At 49.5% G+C, this 22,635-nt stretch overlaps 1 protein-coding gene across 2 annotated transcripts in view; it reads right to left on the reverse strand.

Moving 5' to 3' along the window:
* PLEK2 (pleckstrin 2) overlaps window positions 1-13,966 on the reverse strand; it is a 19,583-nt gene extending 5,617 nt beyond the window's left edge. For both annotated transcript variants that reach the window (XM_032405359.1, XM_032405358.1), the window contains exons 1-3: window positions 13,871-13,966; window positions 4,931-5,095; window positions 871-1,052 (exon numbers count right to left, since the gene is read on the reverse strand). In XM_032405359.1, the coding sequence (XP_032261250.1) occupies window positions 871-1,052; window positions 4,931-5,095; window positions 13,871-13,912 (389 nt within the window). In that variant the 5' untranslated portion in view covers window positions 13,913-13,966. The remainder of the gene's footprint in view (window positions 1-870; window positions 1,053-4,930; window positions 5,096-13,870) is intronic.
* Between the last annotated feature and the right edge of the window lie 8,669 nt (window positions 13,967-22,635).

Consider the following 22,635-nt stretch of genomic DNA (forward strand, 5'->3'; position numbering starts at 1 on the left):
CCCCCCCCCCCCCGCGCTGCTCCTGCCCCCCTCCTGACCCCGTGCTGCTGCTCCCCCCACCCCCGCGCTGCTCCTGCCCACCCCCCGCTGCTCCTGCCCCCGCGCTGCTCCCCCACCCCCCGCGGCTCACCATGGTCTAACAGCACCCTTGCTGCACAATCAAGATTTCAGGGCGGCATGGAACTCTCTGCAAGCCCAGAAAAGGACTGGTCCTGTGTCTTTGATGGGCGTAACAGTTCTGCTACCTGGGAGTTTCGGGGCGTTGCCGGCAGAGGTAACCCTCTCCGGGATGGAATTCCTTTCATACTTCCCTACTTCAGAGGGCTGCCTCCACCAATGACCCGCTTTCTGTTCTGTGAAGACGATTCCTGCCACCCATGGAGGATCTTTTCTCATTTCCTACCTTCGTCCTTGAGTTGGAAAGCCCCCGAGATGAGATCTGAGGTACTCCCGGTTGCATCTCCTGAGCACCTCGTGCAGCGAAGCGCATGCAGTCGGCACTCTCTAACTGCTGCCTGAAGGAATGGCTGGACGAGGAACCTCACAGAGCAAGAATACAGCTGCTACCTGAACACAACGCTCTTGCCAGTAGGCTGCAAACAAGCGCGGGGACGTGGCGAGTGGAGATCCCTGGGGGGCTGTGACGGAGCCCTGGGCACCCTGGCTGAAACTGAGGGAGGGTCTCAAGACACTGAGGGGGGCAAAAGCAGCAGAGGTCCCCAGAGGTCAGAGAGGAGCGGGGCAGGTGGGTAGGGCCTAAAGGCCCTGAAGCACCGTGCTGTACTGGACAGGCCTGTGCGGCGACCTCGGGGCCCCCTCCCCGTGTCGCACAGACGTGCAGGGCGAGGGGCGGGGGGGCTAGGCACTCACTGCAGGCTGATGTGAGGGGGCAGCTTGAAGGAGTTTTTCAGGATGTGGAGCTGCTGGACCTTCCCCGGCTGCCCGGCATGAATAGCCCCTGTTATCTCAAAGGCCCAGGCGTCCCTCTCTTCTCGGGAACAGGCCTCCAGGAAGTACTCGGTGGATGTCTGAGTCTTCAGCTTAATGAGGAGCTGCAGGAAGAGACAGCAGGTCAGACCAGCACTCAGAGGCCTAGCGGGCAAGAGAATGGTGGTGGGGCAGCAAAGATGACAGGGCCACAGCAACCCGGGACACACAGGTCCAGCAGCTGCCGAATGCCCAGCCCCTCAGCCACATCCCAGTGGGTGGTCTTCAAAGATCCCCTTGCACACCTCAAGCCACAGGGAGCTCTTGGCCTCCTAAGGTAAGCTTTCCCTCCTGCACAGACTATATAGCGTAGGGACTGCTTCCTGGGCACTTTGCCTCCCTGCTTCTGACTGCCTTCGAGAACCACACAGACTAACCTTACCTCCCACGACAGCCCCTGGGCTGAAGTGGGAAATGCACTGGCTTTCAAGTCAGACCGATCTGAATGCAAATCCCAGCTCTGCCACTTAGCTGTGGACGCTTGGGCACATTAAGGGACCCCACCGGGCCTTTCTTCATCTGTCAAATGGGGATATGAACCCCTACCTCGGAGGCACTGTTCCTTACGCTCCCTTCCGTGCTCGTCTTTAGTCTAAGCATCCCCAGTCTTTCACACACTTCTCACAGGGTACGGTTTAAACTCTTAACCAGCTCATGCTCTGCTACACGTTCTGCAGTTGGTCAACATTCTCAGAAGCTCTGACCCATGGAACGGAACCAGCTGCTCCGGGAAGGCTCTGAGGGATGCGGGGTGCACGGGGCCTGCAGCCCGAGCTCACACCGGCAGCCCGGTAGACTAGCTCCGTGCAGTCAGCCGAGTCCTTCTGAGGTAGGCCGCATCTCCTCCATTCCCTAAATGTGCATTGAGTTTTTTTGACCATTGTGGGATTTGGATGCTGACCCTATTAAATGTCATCTGAGTAGACTGGGCCTACCACTTCTGTTGTAAAACAGAGGCATTCTTTTTTTTTTTTTTAAGATTTTATTTATTTATTTGACAGAGAGAGAGCACACACACAAGCAGGGAGAGCGGCAGGCAGAGGGAGAAGCAAGCTTCCCGCTGAGCAGGGAGCCCCGATGCAGGGCTCGATCCCAGGACCCTGGGATCATGACCTGAGCCAAAGGCAGACACTTAAGCAACTGAGCCACTGGGGCAGCCCAGAGGCATTCTTTCATTCCCATTCTGGTTTCCAATGTATTAGCTCCCAACTTGCTTTGCTTGCAAACTTAACATCCCTCCTCTCAACTAACAGCAAAAGCGGTGCTAAGACAAGGCTGGCTCACAGTCCCAAAGAATACCATGAATCTGTTCCTCTGAGTTAACACTGACTCGCTCATCAGCATTGTGGGAGAACAAATTCAACCAGCTCCCCGTACCTGCACTATCAGTGGGCAGTCAACATTTTAATGAAAGAATTTCAGGAGAGACTATAAAATTGCATGTGAAATCCAGGCATACTCTTCTATAGCTTCCATAATTTAAAAAAAAAAAAATATATATATATATATATATACACACACACACATATACACATATATATGCTTTATAACTTGTTCTTAGTGAACCTATGGGCTCCTCTTGACCTCTTCCAGCTCAAGGACTCATGAACCAGGCAGATGACAATCTGGGAATTAACATGAAGTTCACAACTCCAGTTAGCAAATTTAACTTGTGTCCTTTTTTGGAAGTTTTTCTATATCTAGCCAATTCGACCAGCACTTTCGCTTTCTACTGTTCCTTAAAGAGTATTAAGGGGCATTGGGTCAACAAGTTAACCTACAAGTTCTGGGGTGTAATTTATGGAGAACTAGAGCCTTAAATTCACTTAGAAAATTAGGGTTGTTTTCTCTTAAAATCATCTCACTTATCTGTAAATTTGTTTTTTTTCTTAAACATTAATTCAGTGGCTCAGTCGTTGAGTGTCTGCCTTCAGCTCGGGTCGTGATCCTGGGGTCCTAGGATCGAGCCCCGCATCGGGCTCCCTGCTCGGCGGGGAGCCTCCTTCTCCCTCTCCCACTCCCCCTGCTTGTGTTCCCTCTCTCTCTGTCTCTGTCGGATAGATAAATAAAATCTTAAAAAGAAAACAAACAAACAAACATTAATTCAGCAAACATTTGCTAATCATCTGCTATGTATCCAGACACCGTGTTTGGTCTTCTGATGCGATAAGGAGGAAGGTGCAGCCCCAGTCTGCCCAGGCTGGGCATTCTCTGGCAGCCCTACCTCCACCCAGCAGAACACTACTTGTCCTTCTTCATCATCAGCCCGTGCAGGTTGGCAGTGGGTAACTGTAGAAGGGCATTTCCTTTTTGCAGCCTCCTAGGCTGGAATGACCCTCACCACCTCCCTCTCCTTTGCCCTCAACATCCAGTCAACCATGTCTTATGGACATTTCCTTCATAATGTTTTCTTGTGTTCCCCCTACTTTTTGCCTTATTTCATGCCTCATTATTTTAATAGCTCCCTTTTTTTTCTTGAGAAAGATTCAAAACTACAAAAGAGTACAGTGGTTAACATAACAAATACCAGGAAACCCACCACCCAGAAAGGACGGTCATGAATATTTTCTTATACTTGGAAGGCTTGTCAATCAGTCTAAAAGAGTCAAAGAAGAAAAACATGGTAGGGACGCCTGGGTGGCTCAGTTATTTAAGTGGCTGCCTTTGGCTCAGGTCATGATCCCAGGGTCCTGGGATTGAGTCCCACATCAGGCTCCCTGCTCAGCGGGGAGTCTGCTTCTCCCTCTGCCTCTGCTCCCTCCTGCTCGTGCTGTCTCTCCGACAAATAAATAAAATAAAATCTTTAAAAAAAAAACAAACATGGTAATAAAGAAGAAAATGGTGGGGCGCCTGGCTGGCTCAGTTGGTGGAGCATGTAACTCTTGATCTCGGGGTTGTGAGTTCGAGCCCCACGTAGAGAATACTTAAAAAAATAAAAAAGAAAAAGAGAAAGAAGAAAATATAAGATCCCTTCTTTATGGATCTAGTAACTTATTAGGAACAGAACGCAGTTCTTCACTTTAGTCTTCCTAAGAGCGTTTTTACCCATCCATTCTCTCACTCAGAACCTTCGATGGCTCCCCATTTCCTCCATCTGGCCCCAGCCAATCTCCCATTGCTCCCTGGGTGAACATTCCCCTCTGGCCACACAGGCCACTGTTATCTCCAAATCGATCTCTCCCCTCACTTTTACACTTTTCCACCTGCCCATAACGTCTGCCTTTCTCCTCTTTCAGATCTTTGCCAAATCTCTATTCCTCCCAATGCTGTACCTGACTCAGCCTCTAATTACATCTTCCTCCTCTTCGGGAATACAGTGTTCTCTACAGCTAATCATGTTTGTGCCAACATTTGGAATTCTGAATGTTTTTCATTTAACCACTTGCTTTCATAATAAGATTAATAATTCAAGGAGAAACAGTCTAACCATTTTCTTCCTTGACTCCTCCAAGCCTAGCAAATTTCTTGGCACATAATGGGCCCTCAAAAACGATTGATTCAGATAACTTTTTGATGGTGGGGTTGAAACTGCACCTGACTTTTGGAACATGCACCCCCTCAGGGGATAAAAGCCACCATATTAAATTCCAAGGTAGCAATAATTGCGCCCATATATGTAGCGCGCGTCCTAGTCAACAAAGTGCTTTGACAGACCATCACCTTCTGTCATGATCCTCAACACAGCCATCTCTCATGATCCCCAACATAATCACAGGAGATAGCGAGGGGTCATTATTCTACCCCATTTCGTAGATGAGGAACTAAGGCTCAGAGAGGTTCAACTACTTGCCCAAGGTCACACACCTGGGACATAGTGCAGCAGGACTTGAATTTAGGTTTTTCAGTGATAACTCAGCTCTTCACCCACATTACTCTCACCAAAGAGGCCAGAGCTGGGAGGGTCTGAGGCAGGGGGAGCCGGGAAGCAGGGGCCTTCACTTACCGGTCGGTTTTCATACTCCAGGCAGGGGCAGGTGATAGTGCAGCCATCCAGAAGGATCCGGCCCTTGGGAGGGGTCACCTTCCGACCCCCCTCAAGCTTGTAGTACAGCAACGTGTTTTGCCGAAGGATGAACCATCGTGCCTTCCAGTTGTGGACAATGTGACCCTGAGGACGGACAGGAGAGCCCAGCAGTGAGGTGGCTGAGGGGACCAAAGAGGGGGACAGCATTATCTGTTTTTAAAAAAAACCTCATTTTATTTTTTTAATTTTAAAATAATTTCAATTCAGAGGCACCTGGGTGGCTCAGTCAGTTAAGCGTCTGCCTTCGGCTCAGGTCATGATCTCAGGGTCCTGGGATTGAGACCTGCATCGGGCTCCCTACTCAGTGGAGAATCTGCTTATCCCTCTGCCTCCTCCCCACCCTGCTCATGCTCTGTCTCTATTTCTCTCTCTCTCTCTCTCTCTCAAATAAATAAATAAAATCTTTAAAAAAATAAAATTTCAATTCAGAGAAAAGCTGAAGAATAGTATTAAAGAACTTTTTTACAGAATCATTTAAGAGTAAACTTTTAACATGATGTTCCATCACTTCTGAATATTTTATTGTGTATCTCCTACAAAAAAGGGGAGGGGAAATATTTCCAACATAACCACAATGCAACCATCAACATCAGGAAATTTCCGTTAATATGTTATTTTCATCGATTCCACAACCCCCATCCAAGTTTCACCAATTGCCCCAATAATGTCCTTAATAGCCAAAGGATCCAGGTCAAAAATCATACCTTTTATTTTCATTTTCATGAAAAAAGTGTTATCTGTCTGGATCTCCTTGTCATCTCTTTTAAGTATGTAACAAAGACCTTTGGCATTGACCTTCTAGTTCCCAGTTGGCCTTTTTTGTGATTATAAACCTTGAAAGAAATTGTGAAGTCCCAGAAGAGAGAGTCCTACCACTAGGAGACAGTCATTGCTAACACTTTGTGTTTTCTTATAGTCTTTTTTCCTCTTCGTTTTTACTTTCTGGTTTTTAAAAAAACCAGGACCATGTTACCTATAGTTTTATTATCTAGTTTTTGTTTTGTTTAGCTTTGCTGAGCATCTTCTCACACCAGTATGTTTCTTTAAAACTATTTATTTATTTATTTTTTAAGATTTTATTTATTTGACAGAGAGAGACACAGCGAAAGAGGGAACACAAGTAGGGGGAGCGGGAGAGGGAGAAGCAGGCTTCCCGCGGAGCAGGGAGCCCGATGTGGGGCTCGATCCCAGGACCCTGGGATCATGACCTGAGCCAAAGGCAGATGCTTAGCCGACTGAGACACCCAGGCGCCCCTAAAGAGCCTTTTCCTAAAACAAGAGCAACAGATGAGGGAATGTCTACTGAGGAATTAGAAAGGAATGGGTTTAGTACACGCTCATTAAAGCAACTTTCCTGGCATATTTCCCAGAGCAGAGCCCAATAAGGACTGGATTCTAACTAAGAGAGATGCACTTTATCTGAATCAGAGACCATTTCCCCCATTCATGCCTTTCCTTACATTTCCTAGCATTTACTTATTTCAAAGTCTCCCTGAGTTCTCACACCTGTGGTATTGGAATAGCTCAGTGTGTACTGAGTGCTGTTAGGGAACCAAAAGGTGTAGAAGGAGTTGACAGAGCGAGCGCTGGGCTGTGAATTTTACGTTTTGCTCTCCACACTCCCGTGCTTAGGATCGACATGTAACATGACGGTTAACAGAGGTCCTTGACGTGGGTAGACATGTTTAAAGAAACAAAAAGATTTGGCTCTGGCTACTCAGCGGCGGGGGTTCTCTACTGCTCTCCACGTGGCCCAGACTCGGGTCCTCTTTCTAGATGACCCCCTACTGAGGGGCTCCTGGAGCAGCATTAGCAGTAAATTGCTGGCTCAAAAGCTTGTGTATGGGGAGAAGGCAATCCTAGTGGATGGAATGGGGGCAGGTGTGAGGTGGAGAAGGCACGAGGGCAAAATAATCTTAAACCTTAAAACATAGGTGTTACGGGCTAAATTACGTCCGCCCGCACGCACACACATTCATATATTAAAGCCCTAACTCCCAGTATTGACTGTATGTGGAGATAGGGCTTTAAAGAGGTGATTAGGTTAAAATGAGGTCATTAAGGGGGCCCTAACCCAATCTGCCTGGGGTCCTTATAAGAAAAGGACCCTTAGACACACAGAGAGACATCGGGGAGGCCTATGCACAGAGGAAAGACCGTGCGAGCACCCAGCACGAAGTCGCCCATCTGCGAGCTGAGGACAGAGGCCTCAGAAGAAGCCAAACCTGCTGACAGCTGGACTCGCACCCTAGCCTCCAGAACTGTGAGAAAACAAATCTCTGTTGAAGCCGTCTTGTCTGTGGTATTTTTGTTCCGGCAGCTCTAGCAAACTAAAACAACAGGGAGAGGAGAAATGGGGCTTAGAGATATCAGAGAGAAAATTGTCACCAACAGATGTTGAACAGACAAACCAATATGGAGATTCTGTACTTTCCTGGACAAAATGCTACATCTCCCAGAATCCCTGGCACGAAGGCAACAGGTGGGTGACCAGGTCGCTGCCACTCTCTGGCACGGGGAACTGATACATATCTGGCAGCAACAGGGGGAAACCGGAATTTTGGGCAAGAACAGTGTTGGAAGAACAGGTTCTTCTGACACCAGTCCCCAGAGCTATCAGGGACAAACGGCAAATAATGTCAGCAGTGATGTTTCCACTAGAAATGTCTGGTGGTGCTGTTGGGTATTTTTGTCTGGCTACATCGTCCCTAGCTATATAGCATCCCAGCCAGGTTCACTGGCCCTCCCAAATATTCCTGAGTTACTTAATAATTAATATTCCTCCATGAAATCCCCTTCTGTTCAGACTCACTAGAGTGGAATGTGTTTATGAGCAACTGCGGATCCTGACAGCAAAGGAGAAAGGTCTGCAGAGAAAGGCTGATGAGAAAGGACTGACTGTGTAGGTAGAAATCCTGAAGCAGCTGGCAACCCTCATAAAAAATGTTCAAGTTCTTTGACCCAATAATTCCACTTCCAAGGATGTGTGCTGAGTAAGTTGTCTAGGATATGGAAGAGGTTTTATGTATTGAGACACTTTGAATCATTGCTTATGATAAAATAATGCAAAATATTCTAACTGTGTAACAACACTGTGCCCACTGTGGCCGTAGAGGAGGGATTCCAATCCTAACAGATGGCAGGAAAGGTCACTGGTGGAACCCTCAAGGTCAAACGCAGCAGCCTGAGCCTACCAAGAATCACAGCGCCCATGGTCTTCGACACAGGCAAAGCACTTTTACTTACATTTTTTCATATGATACCTAAAATTTTAGGTATTTTAGAAAATTTAAAAAATTTTAGAAAATTTCTGAAGGGATACCTCAGGAAAGTTGATGGTTATCATCTCTAAGGACTAAGACTGGATACAGGGCAACAAGAATGAAAACTTATTTTTCAATTTACAGCCTTGAGTACTTTTCTAGTTTTTTTTTTAATAATAAGCATGTATTATTTTTGTAATGGAAAATGAATTGAAATTCAAATAGACAAAAATCCTGATGAGATGACTAGGGAAATCATTCATTTATCAATTCATTCAACAATCAATGGCTAACGACTACTTCAGCAAGCACTGTGCTAGCAGCAGAGAGACAAAGATGAACAAGATTCTGACCTAAGACAGTGGAAGAGACAGTGATGCCAGCCAGTGTGGTAAGTTCTAGGACAGACGATTGGTGGGGTCCCCCAGGACCCCCACCTCCTGATATTACACCCTTGTATAGTTTCTTCCCACAGTGTACAAGGGTTGCTCTGTGTGACCAAGAGAATAGGCAGAGGGATGATTTGTCAGTTGACATTAGGTTATAAAAGACCCTGTAGCTTCAGTCTTGGGGACTCTCTCTCTCTCTCTCTCTCTGACCATGTATTCCGGGGAAAGCTAGCTGCCACATCATGACCAGCCCCTACAGAGAGGAGAGGAACCCAGGCCACCAGCCAGCAGCCGTGTGAGTGAGTTTGCAGTTGGATCCTCCGGTCAGCCAAGCCTCCAGGAGACTGCCACACTGGGCAACATTTTGGCTGGAACCTCAAGAGAGACTTGAATCTTGCAGCTAAGATGTTCCTGAATACGTGCCCCTCAGAAACCGCGTGAGATAAGTGTTTATTGTCTTAAGATGTTAAGCTTTGGGTTGATTATTACAGAACAACAGAGAAGTAAAACAGGTCACGATGCAAACCCCAAGAAGCAGCTCTGCTGATGGAGGAAGCTCCAAGGAGGCTGAGTGGGCTGAGGAAGGCTCCCGGAAGGGCTGATGCTAGGGCTGAGTCTGGAAGGCTGAGTGGAGTTGGCCAGGTCAGGAAGGCAGGGAAGGGAGAGCTTGAGCCACTTCCACTTGTGAGAAACTCCAAGTTCTATCTGGTTCTATCTGGCTTTGGCTCAGAGGCCTGTGGGCAAAAGACAGGGGAAGTGACGCGGGTCCAGTGGGCTTCAGGTTCCATGCTGCAAAGTTCGATCTTTATACCATGGCCAGAGGGGAGTCCTTGAAGACTTTTAACTAGAAGGACGACGAAAAGCTTGGGTTCTCATGTTTAGAAGATCACCCTGACCACACTGTGGCAGAAGGGCTGAATGAAGCGGGCCAGACCGCAGCAGGCACCTCAGCTGGAGGCTGCAGGAACATCCACCAAATGGGAAGGAGAGCACGATTACCCCTGGGCTACAGATAAACACATCATGCTCAGAGGAAATAAGGAACTGGTTCAAAGTCAGCAGGTAAAGGGGGTCAGAGGCCAAAACCACAGTGGTACAGCTGAAAAATATGCCAGGCCTCCTCTAACCGGGCAGTTTCCTCCCTCTCCAGGCTCCTTGTCTGCAAGTAGCTGGCCGGGGCCAGAGGCCCGCTGGACCACAAGCAGCTTAGGGTCCCCAGAACCTCTTTAGGGGGAAGGAGGAGAGTCCATAAGGTAGGACAGCACCTCCACAGTTGGGCTTAAGAGGCATGGAATGTTACAGCTGGAGGGACCCTTTGAAAAAGTCCATAGTACTCCCTAACTTTAATGATGAGGAAACTAAGGCGCAGAAAGTTCTTGCCCAAGACCCTACAACCCCAAAGAAGCAGAGATGGTACTTGTTATGGATTGAATTATGTGCCCCCAAAAGGTATGTTGAATTCTTAACCCCTGGTACCTACAAATGTGATCTCATTTGGAAATGGGGTCTTTGCAGACGTGATCAGGATAAGATGAAGTCATCCTGGATTAGGGTGGCCCTAATACTAACGGTGTCCTTATATGAAGAGGAGAATTTGGACACTGAGACACACAGGGAGAAGATCATCATGTGACCATGGAGGCAGACATTGGAGTGGTGCATCCACAAGCCAGGGAATGCCGTGGATTGCCTGTGTCAGATGATGGCTATATATATATATATATATATATATAGGTCTCTGCCCCCCATTCCTGGCACAGAGCTCCTGAAACCCTTGCAATTTCCTGGGTGCTAGGAGCATTTTTTGTTCTCATGAGGTGACTCTGGGTAGGCTCCTGGATGAAGGCTGGTCACCATAAAGAACACGCCACAATTAGAAGCTTGATTCTCTTGAGAGGGGAGAAGGGCTGAAAATGGAGTTAATGATCAATCACACCTCTGTGATGAAGACTCCATAAAATCCCAAAAGTATGGGGTTCAGAGACCTTCTGGGTTGGTGCATACATGGAGGTACTGAGACTGGCATGCCCGGAGAGCACACAGAAGCTCCATGCTCCTTCTCGCATACCTTGCCCTACACAGCTTTTCCAACTGCCTGTTCATCTGTATCATTTATCGAAGCCTTTAGTAAACTGGCAAATGTAAGTAAGTGTTTCCCTGAGTTCTGTGAGCCACTGCTGCAAACTAATTGAAATGGTCATTGGAACATCCAAACAATTATCCAAACAATTAGTCCATTTGTCAGAAGCACAAGTGATAACCCGGGCTTGTGACTAGTGTCTGAAGTATGGGTACAGTGGGGTCGGAGGGGTGGGGGGCAGTCCTGGGGGACGGATCCCTTGACCTGTGGGATGTGACGCCATCTCCAGGTAGATAGTGTCAGAACTGAGTTAAAAACATGCCACTGGTGCCACAGAGAATTGCTTGGTGTGGGGAAAAACCTCCACACATTCGGTAAAAGTAAAGGAGACTCACAGGATAAAGAAACAACAATAGGGAGGAACAAAGTTTTTCCCTATAGGGAAAGGAAAAATCTGGGTTTTTCTTTTACAGCCTGTAAATACCAAAGCAAAAGAGGCAAGGGAGGACTCTCCCCATAGGCTTCAGAGGAAGGATGGCCCTGCCAACACCTTGATTTCAGACTTCTAGCCTGCAGAACTCCTTCTAGATTTTTTTCTTCTATGCCTATTTTTTCCTAATGCCTTGTATATTTTTACTCTTTGGGTTATCATATTATAAGCATTTAAAACATCTGCATAAGCATACTTAGTCATTTATTTGTGGAGACATATAGGTAGTTTCCAGTTTTTTCACTATAAAAATAACACTTTGGGGGCGCTGGGTGGCTCAGTCGTTAGGCGTCTGCCTTCGGCTCAGGTCATGATCCCGGGGTCCTGGGATCGAGCCCTGCATCGGGCTCCCTGCTCGGCAGGAAGCCTGCTTCTCCCTCTCCCTCACTTATGTTCCCTCTCTCGCTGTGTCTCTGTCAAATAAATAAATAAATAAATAATCTTTAAAAAAAAAAAAAAACACTTTGTTCATAAAGCTTTAACGGTATTTCCTTGGGTTTGAGTCCGACAAAGGAAATGTTTAGGCCAAAGCGTGTTAACATTGCCATGTCATTTTCGAAGAGTGTCATCGGAGCCCGCAGCAACGCCCGAAGGGCCTCAGCGTCTTCTTAAAGGAAGAGCAATCTTGCCCGTGCTGATCCCGCTTCCTTCCCCCTCACCCTCCTTTAAAGCCAGGCCAAGTGAGTGCCCTGCATTTGCCTGGAGCTTTGCTTCTTTCGTGTCTGGGCGGGAGTGAGAGCCAAATCCATCATGCCCCTGCCCGTCTCCTGCTTCACCCTCACCGGTGATGACTGTTTGTACTCTGGGCTTCCAGCTCAGGTCCTGCCCCACCCCCGGGGCTGTAAAGCCTCCTAAATGTATGGAATCCTATGGCCATAGCCCTGCAACTTCTCCAGGGGACACAGAGCTGCTGTTGCCACCCAGGAGGAAAGGGGTTAAGGGGGAGAGAAAGCTGAGATGGATCCGTAGGCGGGAACAGTGAGCAGGGTGTCCCCCCCCCCCCCCCGCCCCCCGCTCCGCCCCAGGGCCAGGTCCCTCACCTGGAAGGAAAGGGTGTGGCTTCCCCTGGCCTCGGGGTCAGCCTCCACACTCCCGTCTTTGGAATGAGCTTTCCCCATGTCAGCCAGGCCCGTGCTGTGGGCTTTGGGGGCTAGCCCTGTTGACTGTCCTCACTTCCCTGTACCCCGGACTCCCTAAGCCAGCCACCCAGGACTGGGCAGCCATCCTGAAGAGAACTCATGTCCTTCCTTCCCTGTGGCCTTCCCTGACTCTCATGGAGGCGGTGGCGGGAATCTTGTGAGGTAACCCCAGCGACAGGGGAGGCCCCTACCAGAGAGCCCCAGCTGTCTGGACAATCAACAATGCCCACCAACCCCCCTGCCCAGGTCACACTCTCCCTCTCACCTCAGGAGCTGCAGGAAAGTGGGAGGCTGCAGAAGCCCTCCCACAGGTTGTCTCTCTGACGAGCAGTTGCCTCCACAAACCGGGAGGGACAGGCTATCGCTCTAACCGCCGTGGCTTGGAATTTGGTACCTGCTCCCTGACCCTTGATCCGGCATCAGCCTCCCACTACGCCTTCCTGCTTACAGTTTTGAGCAAACACACCCGCCCTCCTATATCAAATAATGTGCAACACAACATGGCTACATTACCTACTCACCTGAAAGCGATTGGAGACTTTGGGGCTACTCTGGCCTCCACGGGAGGTAATGCCAGGGGGAGCCCCTTCATCCCTCTTCATCCATCTCCCTCCCAAAGCTATAATCTCAGTAGAAGAGCCAAAAGGCTCATCCCCAGATTTTATGCTCTGCTGTTATGTTAGTACAAACCCTTAGGGTCAACATCAATGTTGAAAGAACTATAAAAAACTGAACCTCCTCTTGCTGCTGCTCTTTGGTTCATTTTCCACCTTGATCTGTGTGTTCTGTGTCTGTCTGGACTCTTGCTAGATGAGGGAAAGGCCACGTGGGCCGTGGGCAAGGACTGAGGACGGAGGTTGGGTCCCAGTTGTTATTAGTCCTGGGGCTCGGGGCAAGCGGTCTCATCTGTCATTCAGTGATAACAACACCCACCCTGCGGTGGACAGATCAAGGCTTGGAGTCAACCTTAGTGGGTTTGCACCTGCTCCATCACCCACGAGCTCCCAGATCCTGAGCAAACTGCTTAATTCACCTCCTTGAACTTTGTTTCTCCTTTGGGGAGAGGGAGGAATGCGGTGCTCCACGTGCGGGGCGGCTGGGGGACTGCGGAACACCGTAAGTGCTTAGCAGCCTGGGCTGCCTCCTTGCCCGGGGGTTACGGTGGAGAGTGCGGGAGATGGTGCACAGAGCACCCCTACGGGAGCAAACTGACATACGGTCCTCTCCACATCTTAGTAAGTTGTTTTAACTAAGATGTCCGCCTCGGGAGCCGCCCCCCACCCCGTACCACCGGCCAAGCGGGATCTCCTCCTTGCCTGTGCCCCGGCCGCTCCGTTCACCCGAAGCCGCCCTCCGCCCCCGCCCCCCCCCCGCCCCCCCCCGGCCGCCCCCGGCCCGCCGAGCCCGCTGTCGCGCGCGGGCTGGGGACCCGGCTCCGGGAGCCGCCGCCCGCCGCTGGCCGCCGGGCCGGTGTCCGGAGAGGCTCCGGCGCGCTCACCCTCTTGACGAGGAAGCCCTCCTTGAGCACGCCGTCCTCCATGTCGCCGCGCGCGCCCGCCGGGCCTGCGGGCGCTCCAGGTGCGCTGACCGCGCTCCTCCCGCGCCTCCCGCGCCCGCTGCGCCCAGGAAGCGCCTCCGCAGCGGCGCCTCCCTGGCCCGCGTCCAGAGCCCGAAGCCGCGGGGCCTCCCGGGCAGGAAGTCACGCCAGGTCGGGGTTTCTGACGCGGTTGCCCCCGCGAAGGTGCGCTAGGGTCCGCGGCTAGGCCTCCGGGTACAGAGTGTGCCAGCTCTCAGCGTCCCGCCCTGGCGGAGCCTCCGGGAGCCTTCCCGGCCCCGCGCTCTCCGACCGGGCGGGGTGCCCCATCCAGGTGCCCCCAGCGCGCTCGGCGCCCATCTTCGCCCGCCCCCAGCCTTAACCAGCTGCCTGCCTGGCCCTTGAGTAATATTTACGGAATTCAACGGAACTGAGGATTTTCAAGAATTCGGAGTCATCCCCGAGCTCAGTGGAAATGCGGGTGGGAGACTGGATGCAGTGGAACCAGGCTAGGAACTTTATCCTGGCCTCTGGTGGGGATACAGAGCAAAGTTCCCATTCGCAAAAAAAGGTCACAGGTTTAAAGAAGCAGGCACAGATTGCCTCCAAAATACACCCTCCCACCCTCCAGCCCCCCTAAAAAAGCTAGAGATGGAGAGATTCCATCATTAGAGGCAAAATTTAAGGGAACGCAAGGAACTCAGTAATCTAGATAAATTATATTTTAACTCAATATTTTTTAAAATAAAAAGTGCAAAAAATCCGGGATGAACAAAATACCAAAATTTTAAATGAGGACAAACAATTGGAGCCTGAAACAAAAGGAAACATAGTAATACTGATTCTGTTTAGTAATCCATAGTCAGCTTGTTCATTGTTTGCACTGTGTGTGAAGGGCCCCCTTAGGACTGTTCACCAGGATGGGGAAAGGCCCCAGAGACCTAGAAGGGAAGAAACGTTTCTGTCAGGAGAAAGTACCCCAGGCTGCCTTTCAGAACCAGCCTGGGGCCAATTCCCAAACCACAAAAGGGCACTCCTGCCCTGGAAATGGCCCCACTTCAGCCTTCTCAGTGACTGACTTCACATCTCCCAGTGAGTCCAAAAGGAATGGGGCTTCCACTCCATTTCAGAATGAACATAGACTCACCTTCTGAAGCCAGGTCTGTAGCGGGTGCTAGGTTTTATTTAATGCACAGCAACTCCATTAAGTGAGTTTATTTTCCTTTTTTTTGTCCCCCAGCAAAGGAAACTGAAACTCAAAAGCAGTTAAATAACTTGGCCAAGGTCACACAAGGTAGGAGTTTAATTATGATGCACTTTCTTCTCAGTTCTTGAGCTGGGAAGAGGAAAGAATCCCATGAGCTCTGAAATCTTGCTGGGCTCAAACCTAGGACATGAGAGGATAGAATAGGAAATTCTAATCCTCTTTGGCTCCAGGTATGGTCTGTTCATCTCCTGCATACATAACCTGCTTCCTGTCCTGGGGAAGCCCCTGGTCCAGCCCACCCCAAGTTTGACTCACTAGACTCAGAGCCTGAGTCACACTCCTTCCTCACCCAGCTGTCTAGCCCACCAGGGAACCACACTGACATAAGCCCGATATAACCATTGGGAAGAGGAGGAAGACAGAGGAAGCAAACGCTGGTGAACAGCTGAGACTTGGGGAAGGGAGAAGGAAAGGGAAGGAAGCTCAGAACACAAGAGCTTATCTTGCTCTTCTAGGCAGACACCACTCCCCTCCCTCTCAAGGCTTAGGCTAATGTGGAAGGATCCTGACTCTCTCGAAGGTCAGATAATATCTAGAATGTGTGAGTTGTAGAAAGCTATATGGTCAGTGTTTGGGTGGCCCAATGTGAAATTCCACCATTAGAGAGTCATTCCTTTAGCTATAAATAAGAATCCACTGTTTAAGATACAGCGGAGAAAGGTAAATCATGGAGTCTTACTCACAATGAATACATTGACTTAATGAATGTATCAGAATCACAGAATCAGAATCTAACCGTTAAATCATCCAATCTAGACACCTCATTTTATAAATGAGGACTCCCAAAGCCCAGAGAAATAAAATGACTTGTCCAAGGTCTCACAGCCAGTTAGTGGCAATGCTAGGACCAGAAAACAGGCTAACAGTGTAAGTACTTCAAGGCTAACTCTCAGCAAATGCAGGGACACTTCCCTCAGCAGTGTCCTGCATCAGAGTAGGACTGCCTTCAGGGAGTAACTACACAGGCTGGAAAGAGTTCTGTCTGCAAAGCCAGAAAAGACTTTAAACAATGTTTTTTATGTTTTTTGCTGACCATGAATAATTTTTGTGCTCATTATAGAAAATTTAGAAAATACCAAAAAAAGATAAGACCACCCAAATCCCATTATCCAGGTAGATAAGTATTTTTACATGCACATATTTTTTATTTAAAAATTCTTGAAACTTGTCTTTTTTCATTTATAATAGCTAATAAGCACCTTAGCAGATCATTAAAAATAATTCAAAAACATAATTTTAATGGTTGAATAACATTTCATTATACCTGTATCATAATGTATTTCATCGTTTCCATTTAGGTTGAATTTCCTGTTTCTTTGAAATGATGATATGATAAATACCCTAATACACAAACATTCTGCCACATCCATTATTATTTTGGATATATGTGGGTTTTTTAAAAAGATTTTATTTATTGGGGCGCCTGGGTGGCTCAGTCGTTAAGCATCTGCCTTCGGCTCAGGTCATGATCCCGGGGCCCTGGGATCAAGCCCCGCGTCGGGCTCCCTGCTCATTGGGAAGCCTGCTTCTCCCTCTCTCACTGCCCCCTGCTTGTGTTCCCTCTCTCGCTGTCTCTCTCCGTCAAATAAATAAGTAAAATCTTAAAAAAAAAAAAAAAATTTATTTTAGAGAGAGAGAGCTTGAGCAAAGGGAGGGGCAGAGAGAGAAGGAGACAATCTTAAGCAGACTCCCCGCTGAGCCCCACGCTGGGCTGATCTCAGGATCCTGAGATCAGGACCTGAGCCAAAACCAAGAGTCAGATGCTTAACCCACTGAGCTACCCAGGCACCCCTGGATAAATGTTTAAAGCATGCTTTTAGGTTAAAGGGTATAACGTTTAAAAATTATTGATATATGGGTGCCTGCGTGGCTCTATCAGTTAAATGGCTGGCTCTTGGTTTTGGCTCAGGTCATGATCTCAGGGTCCTGGATTGAGGCCGGGCTCTGCGCTCAGTGGGGAGTCTGCTTGAGGATTCTTTCTCTCTCTCCTTCTCCCTCCCCCCCACCCTTGTGAACTTTCTATCTCAAATAAATCAATAAATCTTAAAAAAAATCTTGATACACATCACCAAACTGCGTTCTAGAAATGTACCACAAGATGCCTCCACCAGCAGCGTATGATAACGACAGTCTCAGGTGTCTACACCAGCATTACCTGGAGTATTTTTAGAAACCTTCGCTGATTTTATCAGAGGGAGCAGAGCCCCTTCCCAGATGTGTAGGCTCTGTGTTATCTTTATCAGGGGACAGCCCGCTGGAGGAGCTCCCCCCCAGGAACCGACTCAGAACTGGGAAGTGGCCAGAAGGAGGGCAGTGAGAGAAAAGGAGGGCCTATGGGGTTCTGGGCAGTCAGGAGAGCACCCTGAAGGCGCTTTGAAGCATGGGCAGAGACAACAAAAGGAAGGAGAGGGGGGCTAGAAGTGCAGGCAGCAGAAAAAACTGGAAGAGAAATTTGCCCAATTCCTGGCTTTGCCCAAAGCCATCCATCAAGTTGCCCTCTTACAACCAGAAACACATTCATGCATCCATTATTTCATTCATTCATTCACCCAGCTAGAGACTCATATTGAGTATGTCCTGTGTACAAAGCACAAACCAGGTGCCATGAGCAATACACAGACCCTGCCTCCTGGCCTTACACATCAGTGTAAACAAATTACCCTTTCTTTTTTTTTAGATTTTATTTATTTACTTGACACAGAGAGAGAGAGCACAAGTAGGCAGAGAGGCAGGCAGAGGGAGAAGGAGAAGGCCCCCCACTGAGCAGAGAGCCCACATGGGGCTCGATCCCAGGACCCCGGGATCATGACCCGAGCCGAGGCAGATGCTTAGCCCACTGAGCCACCCAGGCGCCCCACCTAAGTACCCTTTTGGTGAACCATGAATATCCCCCTGGTCTGCCACAGCTGACAGGACAGGCCCACCAACACAAAATGCTGCTCACACCCATCTGTTCACACCAATTTTTTATTTTCCCTGAGTCAGGGACTATTTTGTGGTCCTACTGTGCATAACTAGAATGTAGCCTCCACCACAGGCAACTTACCAGAGATTTCTGCATCCACTAAACTCATCTATATTCCGTTCAGTGAAATGAGCATCAATCATGCACTTGAATATCGTGGCAATGTTCAGCTCATAGAAGTTTCCAAACACTCAATTTCTGTTCTGTTCTTGTCATGGAGCAGTACCAGACAGACCACTCTTGAAAAGCACTGGTTTTGAATGTGAGTTCTAGAAACTTCAAGTCTTATTTTGGCCACTGCAGGAAATTTGGCAAGTTACTTATCCTTTCTGATCCTTATTTTCCTCATCTGTAAAATGGGGTAATAAAGTACGTACCTTACAGGGTTATTGGGCAAAATAAATGAGATCATGAAAGTAAATTGTATAGTGCAGTGCGCACACAGTAGGACTCAATAAATTACCTCAATTCCATTCGATCCCAACCTTGTGAGGTTGGTAGGAGTATTGGTAGTAAGTACCCCCATAGTTATGGATAAAATGCCAAAGCAGGGCAGTGGGTAGAAGAGTAGAGAGTTTATATTTACTGTGCTCTTACTATGAGCCAAAGATTTAGTGTATATTATCTCATCTAATCCTCAAAAATTCCCTGTGAATTAGGTATTGTACTCATTCTGTAGATGGAAATGAAGATTCAGAGGAGTTAAAGAACTTGGCCAACATCACACAGCTAGTACATGGCTCAATCCAGGGTAAAATCTAGACCCGTCTGACTCCAAGCCTTGTTCTTTCCACTACTTCACACTGTTTCCTTTGGCCAAAGGATACTCTTCCTGAGAAGGAATCCCCTTGGCCTAAGTCAGGGGGCCTACTGTGGTAGATTGCATTCTTGTTCCCCATTATTCACTGCCCTCTCCCTGCAATATATATGTCCTGGATCCTCTGACTCAGGATGGGCCCGGTGACTTGCTTTGACCAATGGAAGGTCCGCTGCATAATAGCGGAAGATTTAAGCACCATCACCTGGTTCCACCTTTGCCCTTTCCACAAGCCCGGCATGGCCCAAATAGGGACTGCTTCTACAACTGGAGTCCAGGAATGCAGACAACTTGGGAAGAGAACTACAGCCCAAGTGAGTGAGAAGTAAGCCTTTGTTGTTGTAGACACTGAGGTTGAGGGAGGGTTGTTTGCTACCACGTGTAACTAGTAAAAGCTCATTGATAGGCCCACCTCTCCACCTCAGCTGCCTCTCCGACGATGAAGGATACTACAGGGCAATACCAGCACTGCCCAGCTGGGAACACCTCCCTGGCATGGACGGGTGCAGTGCCCTCTCATGAACGCCCGGAAACCCACCCCCCTGCTCCACTGGCAAAGCTGAAACTCCTCGAGAGGGCTGTCACTCTCTCCAGGGTGCTCAGTCAGCCTTTGGTCTGGGGACAGCCCAGATCCCCTGCTTCCCTGCCAGTGCCCTCAATCCTGCCTAACCCCCAGAACCCAGCCTTGAAGGAGAAATGCTTGTGGCAGCGGTCTCGTGGACGGGAGGGGCGGGGGGTGGGGCAGGATGCTCATGACTCAGCTGTCTGTGGCAGAGAGAACTGGATCTGTTTAATATAGATAAGGGCCCTCCCCCGCCTTCTCCTCCCCCTTCCCTCTTTCCCTCCCTCTCTAAATGTTATTCCTGGAGGTTAGACTTTCTTCTTGCTTATTGTGTGTTAAAAAAAAAAAAAAAAAGCGGGGGTGGGCTCTAGAACCTTGGCCTGCTAATGTCTGAGGAACCCCAGCAGGAAGGGGGTGGCCACCATGTATCACATCTGGTCATATCTGCTCTCAGGCCTCAGAGGCTCCCACCTGACCAATCATCAGAATCACCTGTAGGGTTTTTACCAGCCCCACTCAGGGCCTCCACTCCTAACAATGCAGGTTGTGTACTGCATAAAGAGGGCCAACAGGAGCCAGAGTGAGGGCCATGCTCCACACACGTGCCCCCGACTCGGGGCTGCATTTCCCAAAGGGAGGGGGGATTTTTCTTCACCTAAAGCCTCTGTCCAGTTGCCAGGTCACATCCCAGCAAGACTGCCTTTGCCCAGAGCAGGCACCTTCTTCTATTTCATAAGTAGCAGGGACCATGCCCATCCCCAGAAGATTCTGATTTGTGGGTTGGAGAAGCCTCATTTGAGAAATCTCTCCTGGTGGGGCTGCTGGGTGGCTCAGTCGGTGAAGCGTCTGTCTTGGGCTCAGGTCATGATCTCAGGGTCCCTCAGGCTCCCCGCTAAGCGGGCAGTCTGCTTGCTTCTCCCTCTGTCCTTCCCCCTGCTCATATTCTCTCTCTCTCAAATAAAAATCCAAGAAAGACAGAAAGACGGAAAGGAAAGGAAAATCTTCTGAAGGTGGTTCAGCTCTGGGAACCTTAGTCCTGGAAAACCCCTGAGCTTCTCAGCCATCTTAGAGGAAGGGCCCTCTAAACTCAGACATGGGTGCCGCTGAAGATCAGCTCCGCGGCCGACCACGACGACAGCGGCCGGGGGTGGGGAATCCCGTGCCTCTCCCAGGTGATGTGGTGGCTGGAGCGGAGTTCGGGGAACAAGTCAGTCTCCAGCCTGGTCTCCCACCTGCACTCAGGCGGCCCGGCATAAAAGCGTCCCCAGCCCCCACGACCCAGCTCCGCCCGTGGGAGAGGCTATCTGTTGCTAGGTGGAGCCGGCTGCTGGGGAGATTAAAAGAGGGCGAGGCCTGCCCCAACAATCCCCAAGGTAGAGCTGTGAACTTCGGGGCAAGGAGGAGGAGGGGGTTGCTGCGGGCCTCCTGGGGTTAAAAATGCTAAGAGGTGGTGTGAGGGCTGAGCCCTCGGTCGGAGCCCTCGCGCACTCCCCCTTCGGGCGTTTCGGGTACGGGAGGTGCTCTAGCCAGGACCTGGAGGGACTGGAGGCCAGCGCTTCGGAGCGTTCCCGACGCCGAAGAGCGGGGGCAGGCGCAGCATGGAAGTCGCGAGCGCCAGCTAATGGCAGAGTCCCACAAACACCTGGTCAGACTAAGGCGGGGCGAGCAGGAGCCGAGGATGCAAAGTTTAAGGAGGCTCTCGGAGTCGTGGAGGTGCAGGGTCCACACCTGAACGTGCGTGCTTCCTTAAATTTTGTGCCGCCGTCTCCTGCTAGGCCCGCCCTAGTGCCCGCGGGAGCCCCGATCTCGAGCGGGTGCGACTTCTGAGTTAGCTGGCTCTTCGGACAGCCTTTGGGGTTGCCCGCCCGCGCTGTTCAAAGATTTGGGGGCCCTTAGAAGCCCACCTTCCACAAGCAAGGTGAATCTCCTCTCACTTGAAGATCCGAAATTGAGATCTTTCCTGTTCAATTAAGGCAGTAAGTGTAGACTGGAAGAAAATAACAGACTGATGAAGGCCACAGACTCTGCACCTGACCTTGTTAGAGTGCAGCTCTGACTCTGGAGGGCTGTGCGGGGCCTGGGAGTCTGCATTGCTCACCAGCTCCCAGGTGCTGCCCCTGCCCTTGGTTAGGAACCACAGGAGTTACTCAGCTCCTGTAAAGGGGAGACCTTGAACTCAGGACTGGCTACACAGTTTGCAGGGTCCAATACAAAATGAAAAAGTAGGCTTCTGTTTAAAAATGAAGAATTTGAAGGCTTCAACTGCAGACTGTTAAAACAGTCCTGGGGCCCCATGCCCCTGTGTGAGCCTTACAGGGCTGTGGAGAGGATTAAAGGTTAGCCTATAAAGCACTTAGATATCACCCAGGTGGTAAATCCTTGATAACGTTAGTGATACTATTATTGCTCAGCCCCAGGTAGTCCAACCTTCATTTTACAGGGGAGGAAATCAAGCTTCACAGGAAGAGCTCAGAGAATAAATGATGGGTCAATGGGACAACTTGTTGAGGTCACACTCAGGCCTCCAGACATCTAGCCAGGGCTTTTCCTTCTGGGCTGTCTACTCCACGTGTGTGTGATGGGGTGGAGGGGAAGACTGCAGGGAAGTAACATCACATCTCTCAGAAATGCTGAGGGGATGATGAGCACTGGGTGTTATATGTAACTGATGAATTACTGAACTCTACATCTGAAACTAATGATGTACTGTAGGTTAGCTAATTGAATTTAAAAAGAAAAGAAATGCTGAGGGGGGGGTCGAGACTGCATGGGTGCAGGTTGGCCCTGCATGAACACAGTCCAAACCATTGGATCAGTCACCTGTTGGACTTCTGGGCTGTGTGTTCTGAGCCCATGGGTTGGAGCCTAGAATTATGCGGGAACAGCACAGGTGCCCTCAACCACTGCCTCTGAAACAGATCCAGTTGCCGTGCTTTGTGGTTCTTGGTCTGCTCCTTGCAGTCTCTCTGTCTCCTCCCTTATTGCCACTTATTGCTGTCAGGGTGCCCATCTCCAGCACCTACTCTATAAATTGCTTACAATCTGATGAATAGAAAAATAACCCAGGGTGGGGTGCCTGAGTGGCTCTGTGGGTTGTGTCCCACTCTTGATCTCAGCT

The sequence above is a fragment of the Phoca vitulina genome, unplaced genomic scaffold (assembly GCF_004348235.1).
Source record: "Phoca vitulina isolate PV1807 unplaced genomic scaffold, GSC_HSeal_1.0 scaffold7, whole genome shotgun sequence".
Classification (NCBI taxonomy): domain Eukaryota; kingdom Metazoa; phylum Chordata; class Mammalia; order Carnivora; family Phocidae; genus Phoca; species Phoca vitulina.